Genomic DNA, 12,306 nt, shown 5'->3' with positions numbered 1-12,306 from the left:
GGTGTGAGCTATTACACCTGACTTAAGTCTCCATTTTCATACCTATGTTTGTACTTGTAATTTTGAATTCCTTTTCTCAAATAGGGTCTCTTGAATTGCATAAGCTGGGTCTCTCTCTGTCTGTGTTCCTTGTTACATTATAAACCCCATGAGGATGAGGACCTTGTGTCCTTCATTACTATTATATCCAGCAAGCCCTTGGCACAAAGATCGCATTCAATGGGAATCTATATAACGAATGAATGAGTTGTAAAAAATCAATTCAACCTCTTAACATGTATTATCTGTCTTCTCTATTTCTATTGCTACTGCCTTGATTCAGGCCCTCACTCTCTCTACCCTGGATTCTCTCTACCAGCATTCTCCTAGCTGGTCTCCCTTCCTGTAGTCTCATTTCCTTACAGTCCATCCCCACATGGCTGCCAAGATAACATTTCTAGATGTAAATTTGATCAGATTGCTCAAATTCCTTGGTTAGGGATCCAAAAAAAGTAAGAGCTGGTGCCCCTGCCACATATTCCACTCTCCAGTCATGCTGATCAGCCCAGTTCTTTGGATGTACCAAAGGATCTCACCCCAGTTCTGCTTTTGTACATTTGATTCCCTCTCCCAGAAATTTATTTCCTTTGCTCCTTTTCCAGTGTACACTGGCAGATTCCTGCTGCTTCTTGTTTTGCCCCATTAGTTTTCCTCTCTTCCACACCACGAATTCAAACTAACACATACATTTATTTCCGACATACGTACTTAGCATTTTCTATGTTCCAGAGACTATTCTCATCGATTTACAAGCACTTATTTTATTTTACTTCATTTCACATGCACGTCTGTTTTACGTAGTTACTTGTTTACACGCTCTTCTTCTAGACTTTGGGATTCCAGAAGACAGAGTTTTGAGTGTAAAACACAAAATAACAAAACCACAACAAAAACAACTCTGTATTCTCGTCCCCACCATTACCATCTCTCCTTTGTGATGTCAAAGAGACCAGAGGAAGTGGACAGACTCAGGGAAGAATAGATAAGTATTAGAGACAGAAAAAGTATGAAGTCCCTTCTGTGAGGACTAACAACAGTGATGCCATTTTACAACCTTGATGACTGTGTTCTCAAGAAACAAAGCAAATGTCAACCCCAGCCATAGCTTCAACAGAGCATAACAGCCCTAACCGCAACAGAGCCTTAGGCCCTAACCACATCTGACCCCAGTTAGAAAGTCTCCAAACAGTTCCAACTAGCCAGCACTTCCCCAACCCCTCCCCAACAGAAACTTTATTATAAAAGCCTCAGCTTGTAAGCGATCAGGATCTCAGCCAGATTCCTAACTGGAACTCTTCGCAGGCTTTTCCTGTAAATAAACCTGTTTGGCCGTGGAATTGCCTCCTGTTACTCGCTCTCTACGTTTATATCTTCCTAACACCTTCCGGCCCTAATGTTTTGCGTCTCGATGACCATCTAACTCCTGAATGGTGGGGGCCGCTCCCCATAGAAATCCCTCGCCGGATTTCTCCGCCTCGCACCCAGTGGGACTGGGATTTTTGGCCCCGGGGTTTGCAATAAGGGAGTCACCAAGATGCAGCCACCTCTGGAATTCCTAGAAAGGAAAGAGTTGCCTGGCTTCAGCCAGTGGGCTCAGAACGGCTGACGCATTTCCGGCCTTTGCGGTTGATCGGTCACTGGGGTGCTGCAGCCCCGCCACCTGTTCCGTAGCTTCCCGGTGCCCCGAAGGTGAGTCTTGGCCCCCGGTCGCGACCCGCCAGGTTCTCAGAAGATTTCAGGTCTGTGCCTTGGAGTAGGCGGGGAGGGAACGTCTGCGCAGGCGTGACCCCCGCCCCTACACATTCACTGGCCTGAAGCCCCAGTGGAGTAGGTGGAAGTCCCGCCCCTTATCCTGACGATTAAACAGTCTTTCTTTGTCTGAGATAATGCCCGGAGTTCTTTGTCCTGCCTCCAAGACGATTAAGGAGCGCAGACACAAAGGTGAGGTTAGAGCGAAAGTTTAATAAGCGAAAGGAAAAAGCTCTCTGCCAGCAGAGAGGGGGTCCCGACCGGGAGTACCCACTATGGGGCACTTTCTGGGGTTTTTATGGACTGGAAAGGAGAGGGAATGCGCTTAGTCTGCGGGCTGTCCTAGCGAACGCTTGACTCAGCTTGGTCCGGGACCAATCAGGAGCTGAAATGATGATTCATAGCTGCTGCTTAGCTTGGCCCAGGACCTATCAGAAGCTGAAGTGGAAGTTTGGCCCCGGACCAATCAGGGGCTGAGGTGATGATTCACAGAAGCTGGGCTTATAGTCCTAATAAAGGAAAGTAGAGCGCCCGCCGGAACCTACCAGAGCCCACCGTGCCCATACCCACAAAAGGAGACGAAACTTTTCCTGGGAACCTGCTGACTATACAAAGGACAAAGGCATTATGTGCCAGGCCTTGTTCCCTTATCTGAGTGAGCTGGAGGTTCTCTGCAAGTTTTTATCCAAATGGGCCCGAAGTTTTTCTATCTATGCAGCCGTGGGCATATTTCTAGGCACAACACCCTGTGCTAGTTCCCTTATCGGTGCCCGCAACCTGATTTTTTCTCCAGGCTTAGTTTTATGTTATGTGGGGATAAGACACTGAACCATGGGCGGGGGCGGGCTCTCCAGGGACCCTTCCCTTGCTATCTACCCAAGGCAAGCTAGGTAGCTCCTTTCACAGGGTGGTGGGAGAGACTCCTAGAGAGGTCGGAGCTATGCGGCGAAACCGAGGTCCAGAGGAAGAGAAGGCGCGGACCTCTCTCCCAGTCAAAAGCCTTATTTCCTATATACACGTAACTTTTATTTAATAAGTCAACATTATGCAATGTTTGTCGCATATAATGTTTTCTTTAAATATTGTAAAAACCACCAACCTCATAACTTGTCACCTCTAGTTTCTAATGCATCTCTAAAAATTAGGGACAGTTCCCGACATAACCACAAGATTATTAGCACACCCAACTAAGTGTAGGCGCTTCACCTAACACCTAGTTCATGTTTAAATCCCTCCACCCCCTGTTGTCCCACAGATGTCTTTTACAGCTGTTTGTACCAACTAGGATCCAATCGTAGACCACTCACTGCATGTAGTTGTCTTAACCTAGGGCAATTTTACTCTTTGCTTCCCTTCCTCCCATCCCATTGCCTTGTTGAAAAGGAGGCTCTTCCAGTCTTCCTGTAGTGCATCCCCATTTCTGGATTTGACTGTTTCCTCATGATATTTAAGGTCTTTTTCTGTTTTCTTGTTATCGTAATTGGTTATCCTTTGGGATTTATTTCACAACACAGATGATTTGTGATTTACATGATCTCTTTGTTGCTGTTGCTAATTATGCTGATGTGAATGAAAACATTCTCTTTTATGCTCTTTCTGCCATGTTTTTATTTCAGTGAAGGACTGTGGGGACACATCAAACTCTGCATTGTTTCACTCTTTGCTGTCTGACACCTCATAAACACTTAGTAAATATATGTGAAATGAATTCCTTTGTGGATTACAGGCAATGCCTAAAAACTTAATCTTGTATTTAGGATGAGCTCTTCCACTTCCTCCAGGAGTATACCTTGTATACATTTTTTAAATTACGGCTTTTATTTTATTGTATTGTAACTATATCCTCATGAGCTATAAACATCTGTGTATTCCCAGCTATTAGCTCAGCTCCATAAATTGATTGTCCAGTGACTGAACTGCTTTTACAAAGTTAAGCTGTTTCTCCTTTCACTTGTACAGTAACATCTAAACTAAGTGGAAGTCTTTCCAGATTCAGTGCAATAGTCTTCACCCCCTCCACTTTACCCTTTTTTCAACTCTTGCCTCTTCTGCTTCTACTCTTGCTTTCTGCTTCCACTTTTGCCTCTACCCTCATTCCCTCAGCTCATTCTCCATCAGTAGCAGAGCCTCTCGGTACATAATTCAGCCTTGTCACTTCCTTTCTTAAAGCCTCAGTGGTTTCTCATTGCATTTATAAAATCCTAACTCCTATGCCCTGCATGACTAATATTTTACCACTCTTCTCCCACATGACTGTAGACACTCCAACCTCCTTTCCTGTCTTTGATGGCAGCATGCACTTCCTCAGGGCCTTTGGATAGTCCAGAGTGCTCTTCCCCTCCCTCATCCCTATTCTGTATGGCTCACTTCTTTTGCACTTAAGGGCTCAGCTTAAATGTTACCTCACCACTACCCCATCTAAATAGGCTGTCCATTTATTTGGTAACTCAGTGCCTAGTTTAGTTTCCTCATAGTAATCATCACAACTTGTAATTATTTTGTTTGCCTCCTTACCTATTTTTGTTGTTGCTTTTCTTTTCTTTTTTTTTGAGACAGAGTTTTGCTTTTGCCCAGGCTGGAGTGCAATGGTGCGATCTCGGCTCACCACAACCTCTACCTCCCAGGTTCAAGCGATTCTCTTGCCTCAGCCTTCCCAAGTAGCTGGGATTACAGGCATGCACCACCAAACCTGGCTAATTTTGTATTTTTAGTAGAGATAGGGTTTCTCCATGTGGGTCAGGCTGGTCTCGAACTCCCGACCTCAGGTGATCCGCCTACCTCGGCCTCCCAAAGTGCTGGGATTACAGGCGTGAGCCACCGCGCCAGGCCTTGTTGTTGCTTTTATTTTCAGTTTGTCTTCCCTGTTAAAATGTATGCTCCAGCAAAACAGGGCCTGGTCCCGTCTTTGTCACCATTGTAGCCCTAGTGCCCAGCGAAGTACCTGGTATGTTATGGGTGCTCAATGAACATTTATTGACTAAGTGAGCAAATAAATAGGTTAGTTACTAGTAATGAGTCTCTCCTTGTCCCTTGCCTCCTGGGCCTTAGTTGCTGATAAAGTCATAAGTTGAGTCAGCAGTCAACTGCCTTTTATTTTTCTGTCTCCCTTTCTTCAGTGTGGCAGTCCACTGCAGGTCCTGGCATGAAACAGTGAGCCTGGTTCCCTACAACCTGAGACACACCATATTTAACCCCCCAGGAGTTGAATTCTAGGATGTCTTTGACTATTTCTACAGTCAAGTCATCAACTCCACTAACTACTCTGTGTTTCTGTTTTGGTCCACTGAGATTTTTGTCTTGTATTTGTAGCTGGCCATGTCTTTCTCTTTATCCCCTTTTACATATCATCTCCCAATGCCAAATATTTGGAGTCAATTGGTAATTATCATAAATTGGCCTGTTTCATATCACCCTGGAAATCTGAATCCAATCTTTAACGTTGCTTTAGAGCTGTTGTTGGGATGTTCAGGGGGATACCCCTGGTGGTATCTAGAGATGGGTTTCAGTACACAAATGGGAGGTCACCACTGGTCACAGTCTGTCCTGGATTTTCTTGAATATTTCTTCTAGTATTTTCAACTGTCAACTGAGTATTAATGTATGAAGTCAATATTTTATTGTTTTGGGTCTATTTCCTCTATGAAATGAAGATATTCAATTTACTAATACCACTTTACTAATAATACCTGCTCATTGATATTTATGTAATAATTGCAATGGGCCAGGTACTGCGCTAAGCTTTTTATATGCATTACATTGTATAATCATAACAGCTATAAGAGGAATACTATGGTCATTAACGCTTAGAGAGGCCACAGGATTTGAACATTATTCACTGTACTGCAATGCTTCAGTGAAGATCATTTTAAATAGGTTATTCCATTTAATTCGTCAGATGTCTGTCAAGTATTTGTTCCCTGCTAGGATATCAGATGACACCAAATTTGCATTTAATCGAATAAATCAGGTGAACAAAACATTGAAGATGAGTTCATAATTTGGGGGTAAGTCCAGACTTGTAAGTCTTCTAGGCATTTTAAAAATAAGAAGTGTCTGTAATCTGTAGCAGTTTGAGAGAGGAGACAGGAAGAGATGGGAGGACTGGCTGGGAACATAGGGTAATGCATATACATCCTGGGAACAGGGGTGGTTTGGGGGACAAGAATAAAGACTGTATTTTCCCTTCTGTGTTCCTTTCCCTGTCCTTACCATGGCTTGATGAAGTAAAAGGGGATATAGGAGGGGAGAATATATTTATTTGCCCAGAAAACATTTATGGAGCACTGACAGCAGGCCAGGCACTGTGCTGTGCATTAAGGATAAAGACAGTTCATGGTGGCATAAGACCAGGAGGTAAATCCTAAGCACCAATTGTGGGGAAAAGAATACAATTGATGGAGAAATACTCCACCCGTGGCTTTGGATATGAGAGACATTGCCTGTAGTGATCCAGAAAACAAAAAACAAAACAAAAAAAGCCAACTGTATCTCCATGGTTTCTCAATAGCATTAAAGTGCAGAACGCATATTTGCAGAAGAATTTTTGCCTATAAACCTAAGGCCATGAGAAGCTACATGTTTAATAATAATGGAATCCAATACAAATTCATAATTAGAAATTTTCAGACTTTCAGTCTTCCTGCACTGAAGACTCAACAAACCAAATTACCAGATGCTACAGTAAGGAGTAATAAGATATACATTTGGCATTGGACACTGACAAAGAATAAATGCCATGATCTTTGTAACTCTTCAAATTCTCAATTCTGTAACATCATTTTATGTGAATATTTTATTAAGGTCTGTCTTTCCCATGGTAAATACCATAAAGGTAGGGACCTTTCCTTTCACTATTTTGAACTAAGCACCTCACACTATTCCAGACACCTAATAGACACATAATATTGGAATGAATGGAATAAATGCATTTTCACCCAATAAAGTGTAACTGAAAAACTTCCAAGTGCTCTCAGACCTTAATAATTCAATTAGCATTAGGCAAAAATCATATAAAACTTAAATTACACCACTAAAGTCAACATTGTATCAGTTTAACTACCATTAAACTTCCCAACTTAAATGGCCACAACCTTGCAACATATTCTTACCATTTCCATCCTGAATCTTACTCAATATTTTCTAAAAATACAGATCTAACACCATGACAATGAAATAAAAGCCTTGATGCCTCTCAGTTTTCCATAAAGTAAAGTCTAACATCTAAGCCTAGAGTTGAAGGCCATTTTCTATCCCATGTAATGCATCTTTCTAACCTCATCTCCTCTCACATTTTTACCCACAACTCATATTCTATAGTTCAGCTTTGCTTGTCCTTATCGCCATTGTGTGTGCTCTTAAATACATTTCCTCATGTTGTTTGCTTGATTTGTGATGCCAGATACCTTCCTTTCTCTGCCTGATAAATTCCTTTTCATGATTTTAGCCTAATTCAAAGGTACTTGCCCCTAAGTAATATTCTTTCAATATTCCATACCCTGTCAGAAATTCTTTTTTCTATTCTTTACTCCCTGAATATTCTGGTGAGGCCTCTATTATAGGATTCATCATCTGATATTATAGCTAGTTTTATATATCCTGTTCTCCTCCTAGAGCTACCATATACACATGTTGCCCGGGCTTTTAAGTCACTTCTACAGACTGAGTATCCCTTATCCAAAATGCTTGGGACCAGAATGTTTTGGATTTCAGATTTTTCTGGATTTTGGAATATTTGCATTATACTTAACAGTTGAACATCCCTAATCTGAAAATCTGAAATGTGAAATGCTCCAATGAGCATTTCCTTTTACCATCATGTCTGTGCTCAAAAAGTAAATATCTCTTGCTTTTTTTGTTCCAGGGTTACCTAATTCTGCTTCCCAGAGGTTCACCCTTCTATATCAGTTATCTGCTGCCATAATAATTTGGTATAATAAATAGCCACAAAACGTTGGTGGCATATAGTGATAAACTTACGTTTAGCACATAAGTATATGGGGCACAGCTTACCTGGGGTGGGCAGGCCCTATTTATACATCTGCATTCAGCAGCTCTGCAGACCTCAGGCTAGGCCTGCTCACATGTCTGGCAGTTAGCTGGCTGTCAGCTAATCTAGGATGGTCTCATCTGCTCCACTGGGGTGATCTGGCTCTGTCCTACATGTCTCTTATCATCTGAAAGATATCCTTCTCTGACAATTTCAGAGGGCAAAAGTAAGCAAACCCAGCCACATAAGTACTGTTCAAACCTCTGCATGCATCACATTTGCTAATATCATTGGCAAAATCAAGTCATATTGTTGAATCCAGTGCCACAATGGAAGGGCACTGCAAAATATTAATACATGGCTATAGGGAAGGGGGAAGAATTGAGGCTAGTAACATACTCTGCCATAGCCTTTTCCCAGTTACCTAAACATAGGTAAGTCAGTAACTATATATACATTTTATTAACATAAATGATAGAATACCATTCATTTTTCCATACTTTGCTTTTTTCCCCACTACTTTATGATTTATTTCCATTAATATATAATGCTCTATCATCAGGTGTCTTCTCCTAAGGAAGATTAAATCAGAAAATTTTAAATCACAGTTATCCCTTCACTTGAAGCCAGAGTAAGCCTTCTAAATTAACCCCAGGAATGGCTTCAACAGAGGAACAGTATGATCTTAAGATTGTGAAAGTGGAGGAAGACCCTATCTGGGACCAAGAAACCCACCTTCGAGTGAACAACTTTTCTGGCCAAGAAGCCTCCCGACAACTTTTTAGGCAGTTTTGTTACCAAGAGACTCCTGGTCCCCGAGAAGCTCTAAGCCGGCTCCGAGAACTCTGTCGTCAGTGGCTAAGGCCAGAAGTCCACACCAAAGAGCAAATCTTGGAGCTGCTGGTGCTGGAGCAGTTCCTGACTATCCTGCCTGAGGAGCTCCAGGCCTGGGTGCGGGAGCACCATCCGGAGAGTGGGGAGGAGGCTGTGGCTGTAGTTGAAGATCTAGAACAAGAGCTTAGTGAGCCAGGGAACCAGGTGAGAGGAGAAAGATGGACTTCTAGACATTAAATAGTAAATGAAAGGTGGGGTTTGGTGACACAGGTTGGTTGGCTATAGCTATATGTATTAGTTCTCTGTTGTGTAACAAATTACCCCTAAACCTTAATGGCCAAGACTACAGTCATCTGATGACAAGACTCAGGTGGGCCTATCCACTTCCAAGATGGTTTACTGGTACAATTGTTGGTAGGGGGCCTCAGCTGCTCACTGGCTGTTGGCAGGAGGTCTTAGTTCTTTACCATGTTGGTACTCTTCATGGGGCTGCTTGAGTGCCCTCACAACATGTCAGGTGGCTTCCTCCAGAGGGGAGAAGGAGAGAAAGAGAGAGAAAGGAAAAAGCCACAGTGCTTTTTATGACTCAGAAGTTATATACCATCTCTTCTGCCTCACTTTCTATTCAGTAGAGTTGAGCTATCAAGTACAGCCCACATTCAGGGGGCTGGGGGTGGAGGGTTAGATTCTACCTGGTGGATTTATTTTAAACCACCACACTAGATTGGGCCACTCTTCCCTGTTTTGCTTTTGGGTATGGAATTAAACTCTGGTCCTTCTACTGTGCCATCTCTCTAGAAAATGTTTCATATAGTTCCATGTGATATCTTTCATTTAGTATTAGCTTGGACTCCTATAATCCCCCTCTTTAACCAAATATGCCTACTTGCCTTCAGGCTCCAGACCATGAACATGGACATTCTGAAGTGCTCTCGGAGGATGTGGAACATCTGAAGGTCAAGCAGGAACCAGCAGACATCCAGCTTCAGCCTACGGTGACACAGCTCAAATATGAATCTTTTTGCCTCCACCAATTTCAAGAACAAGGTAAGAATTTTGACAGGTCCGTTCAGGATATCTCTGGTGGGTCTATATAGGGTAACAGTTAAGACTGTGGACGCTGGGGCTAAATTGCCTGGGTTGGAATTTAAATGCTGCATTTAATAGCTCTGTGACAATGGACAAGTCAGGTAACCTCCCTGTGCCTTCAGTTTATGCATATTTGAAGTGGGGATAATCATAGCACGTCAGTCACAGAGTCATTTGAGATTTAATAAGTTAACATATGTAAAACACTTAGAACAGTGCCTGCATTGTAATGAATATAATATAGTGCCTGCTTATGTACATCCTATCTGGGAGCCTCTGGGTGCTCCCTCCAGCTATTTTAGCAGTGCTGATGACTCCTTACTCTACTAGCCTAAACATCGCTGTTTAACTCAACCCCATCCTTAACTGACAGTTCTTCATTCCTAGAACATGTCTGTTTGATATCGATCTTTCTATTTCCATCCTATGACTGTATTCTTTCATAAAGGAAAGAGATTACATTGTTTGGTCCATTTATTATTACAGATGGTGAAAGTATACCTGAGAACCAGGAGTTGGCATCAAAGCAAGAAATCTTAAAAGAAATGGAACATTTGGAGGATAGCAGACTCCAAAGGGATGTATCTTTGGATTCTAAGTACAGAGAAACTTGTAAACAAGACAGCAAGGCAGAAAAGCAGCAGGCACATTCCACTGGAGAGAGACGCCACAGGTGCAATGAATGTGGGAAAAGCTTCACTAAGAGTTCAGTACTCATTGAGCACCAGAGAATCCACACTGGGGAGAAGCCATATGAATGTGAAGAATGTGGGAAGGCCTTCAGCCGGAGGTCAAGCCTGAATGAACATCGGCGGAGCCACACTGGAGAGAAACCCTATCAATGTAAGGAGTGTGGGAAAGCCTTCAGTGCCAGCAATGGCCTCACTCGACACAGAAGAATCCACACAGGGGAAAAACCATATGAATGCAAAGTGTGTGGGAAGGCTTTCCTCCTCAGCTCATGCCTTGTTCAGCATCAGAGGATACACACTGGAGAGAAGCGCTATCAGTGTCGTGAGTGTGGCAAAGCCTTCATTCAGAATGCAGGGCTTTTCCAGCATCTCCGAGTCCACACTGGTGAGAAACCCTATCAGTGCAGTCAGTGCAGTAAACTCTTTAGTAAGCGGACACTTCTTAAGAAACATCAGAAAATCCACACTGGAGAGAGACCATGAGTGTGATGAGTTTGGGAAAGTCTTCAGTCATCATTGCAACCTTATTAGGCATTTTAGAATCCATACTGTTCCAGCAGAACTGGACTAATTCTGTGGACCCTCAGACCCCTAAATGGGGCCGTCTTGGAAAGTAAGATTTTCAAGTGGTTTATTCTGTTCTTATAAAATTTATTTTGTATTGCATTGAACCACTTGTCTACACACCAGGCATTGGTGTCTCCTGTGTGGATGACTGTGATTGTAGGGTTTCCTGGGTGGCCTTCTTATTCCCTATCCTTTGATCCGTTTCTTATGATTTCCTTTAAAGGGATAAAATCTTATCTGGAAATAAATTGTTATGGAGGGGCTGTTTTTGAGCAATACTGCATATTGAACAATTCTAAAAGACCAGTATCCATGTATACTTTTTAAAAAAAGATTGGCTAAGATCAAAGGATATTCAGAGGTGCATCTTTTTCTGTAAGAGTGACGTTTTAAACAAACGTAAGGTTTTGGGGAATAAGAATCATCCACATTCCCACAGGAAATCATTGCTATGGTCTCCCCTAGGAATGTGATAGATAGCTTCTATAATCATGCAGCATTATCCATGGTATGAAACCTGTAGTTTTAATGGTTTAGACATCTATGTCTCATTTCATATCTAACTCATGTTTTTGATATGAATCATCAATATATATGTTGATATCATATGAGTTAATATGAGTTTGATATGAATCATCAACATAGTATATACATATCAACATAACTATGTTGATAATTCATATCAAATTCTCAATGCAGGTCATTACTGTATTTAAGTTTTCCATTTTTGTTACAAATAATAAGTAAGATGATACTTTAAAATCTCTGTTCTTTACAAGGTACCTCTTTAATTCATAGCCTTTTATGTCAGCATTATTCTTCTTTTGGGAGTTGGTCAGCAACTTTGAGTGCCATTGCAAGCAGCATCATTTAAGTAGTTTTATAAAGAAAAGAAGTCTGATATCTTGGGCAGCTTGCTGCTTACTGGGGAGACCAGCATGCTTAGACATTTATTGTCAGGGTTAAACATATGCTCTGGCACCAAGTTCAAATCTTTCCTCCCCATTTGTGAACTGTGGGACTTAGGCAACTTATCTAAATGCTGCTATGCTATAGTCTCCCCATCTGTAAAACAGAGGATGATACCAGTACCTTCCTCATAGGGTACATAAGATTAAACAAATACAAACTTGTACTTAAAATGTAGATCTCAATAAATGTGCATTATGATTTACATAAGAAATAATAGCATTTAACAAATGTAGGTAGAATTTTAAGTATCATGTTAAAATTAGGATACGAAATGCCTCTGCTGACATTCTTGTTACTCTTTTCTCTACAGTCAAAACCTGAATCAGAGTATTTCAAAAGAGGAAATAAAAGTTCAGCTTAAAACTGTTCTGCCCTAAA

The 12,306-nt window shown here is 41.8% G+C and overlaps 1 protein-coding gene across 2 annotated transcripts; it reads left to right on the top strand.

The window, feature by feature from the left end:
• Positions 1-7,674: 7,674 nt before the first annotated feature.
• Positions 7,675-12,306, top strand: ZSCAN31 (zinc finger and SCAN domain containing 31). 2 transcript variants are annotated; one of them, XR_004027959.1, is made up of 4 exons: positions 7,675-8,812; positions 9,505-9,655; positions 10,184-11,002; positions 12,239-12,306. XR_004027959.1 is itself a non-coding variant. In XM_030803554.1 (3 exons), exons 1-3 carry the CDS (start codon positions 8,432-8,434, stop codon positions 10,870-10,872), a joined length of 1,221 nt encoding a protein of 406 aa, XP_030659414.1. In that variant the 5' UTR covers positions 7,675-8,431; the 3' UTR covers positions 10,873-12,306. The 2 variants fall into 2 exon arrangements, 1 of the variants encoding a protein (XP_030659414.1); XM_030803554.1 differs by having other exon boundaries at positions 10,184-12,306.

This window comes from Nomascus leucogenys, chromosome 22a (genome assembly GCF_006542625.1).
Source record: "Nomascus leucogenys isolate Asia chromosome 22a, Asia_NLE_v1, whole genome shotgun sequence".
NCBI classification, from domain to species: Eukaryota; Metazoa; Chordata; class Mammalia; order Primates; family Hylobatidae; genus Nomascus; species Nomascus leucogenys.
Note: the sequence above shows the minus strand (reverse complement) of the source record. Positions and strands in the feature narration are given on the sequence as shown.

Bases quoted from the DNA above. Each gene is read 5' to 3' on its own strand.
- ZSCAN31 (XM_030803554.1), top strand. From the start codon at position 8,432: ATGGCTTCAACAGAGGAACAGTATGATCTTAAGATTGTGAAAGTGGAG. The intron at 8,813-9,504 runs GTGAGAGGAGAA...ACTTGCCTTCAG, and splicing joins TTAGTGAGCCAGGGAACCAG to GCTCCAGACCATGAACATGG. The intron at 9,656-10,183 runs GTAAGAATTTTG...TTATTATTACAG, and splicing joins CCACCAATTTCAAGAACAAG to ATGGTGAAAGTATACCTGAG.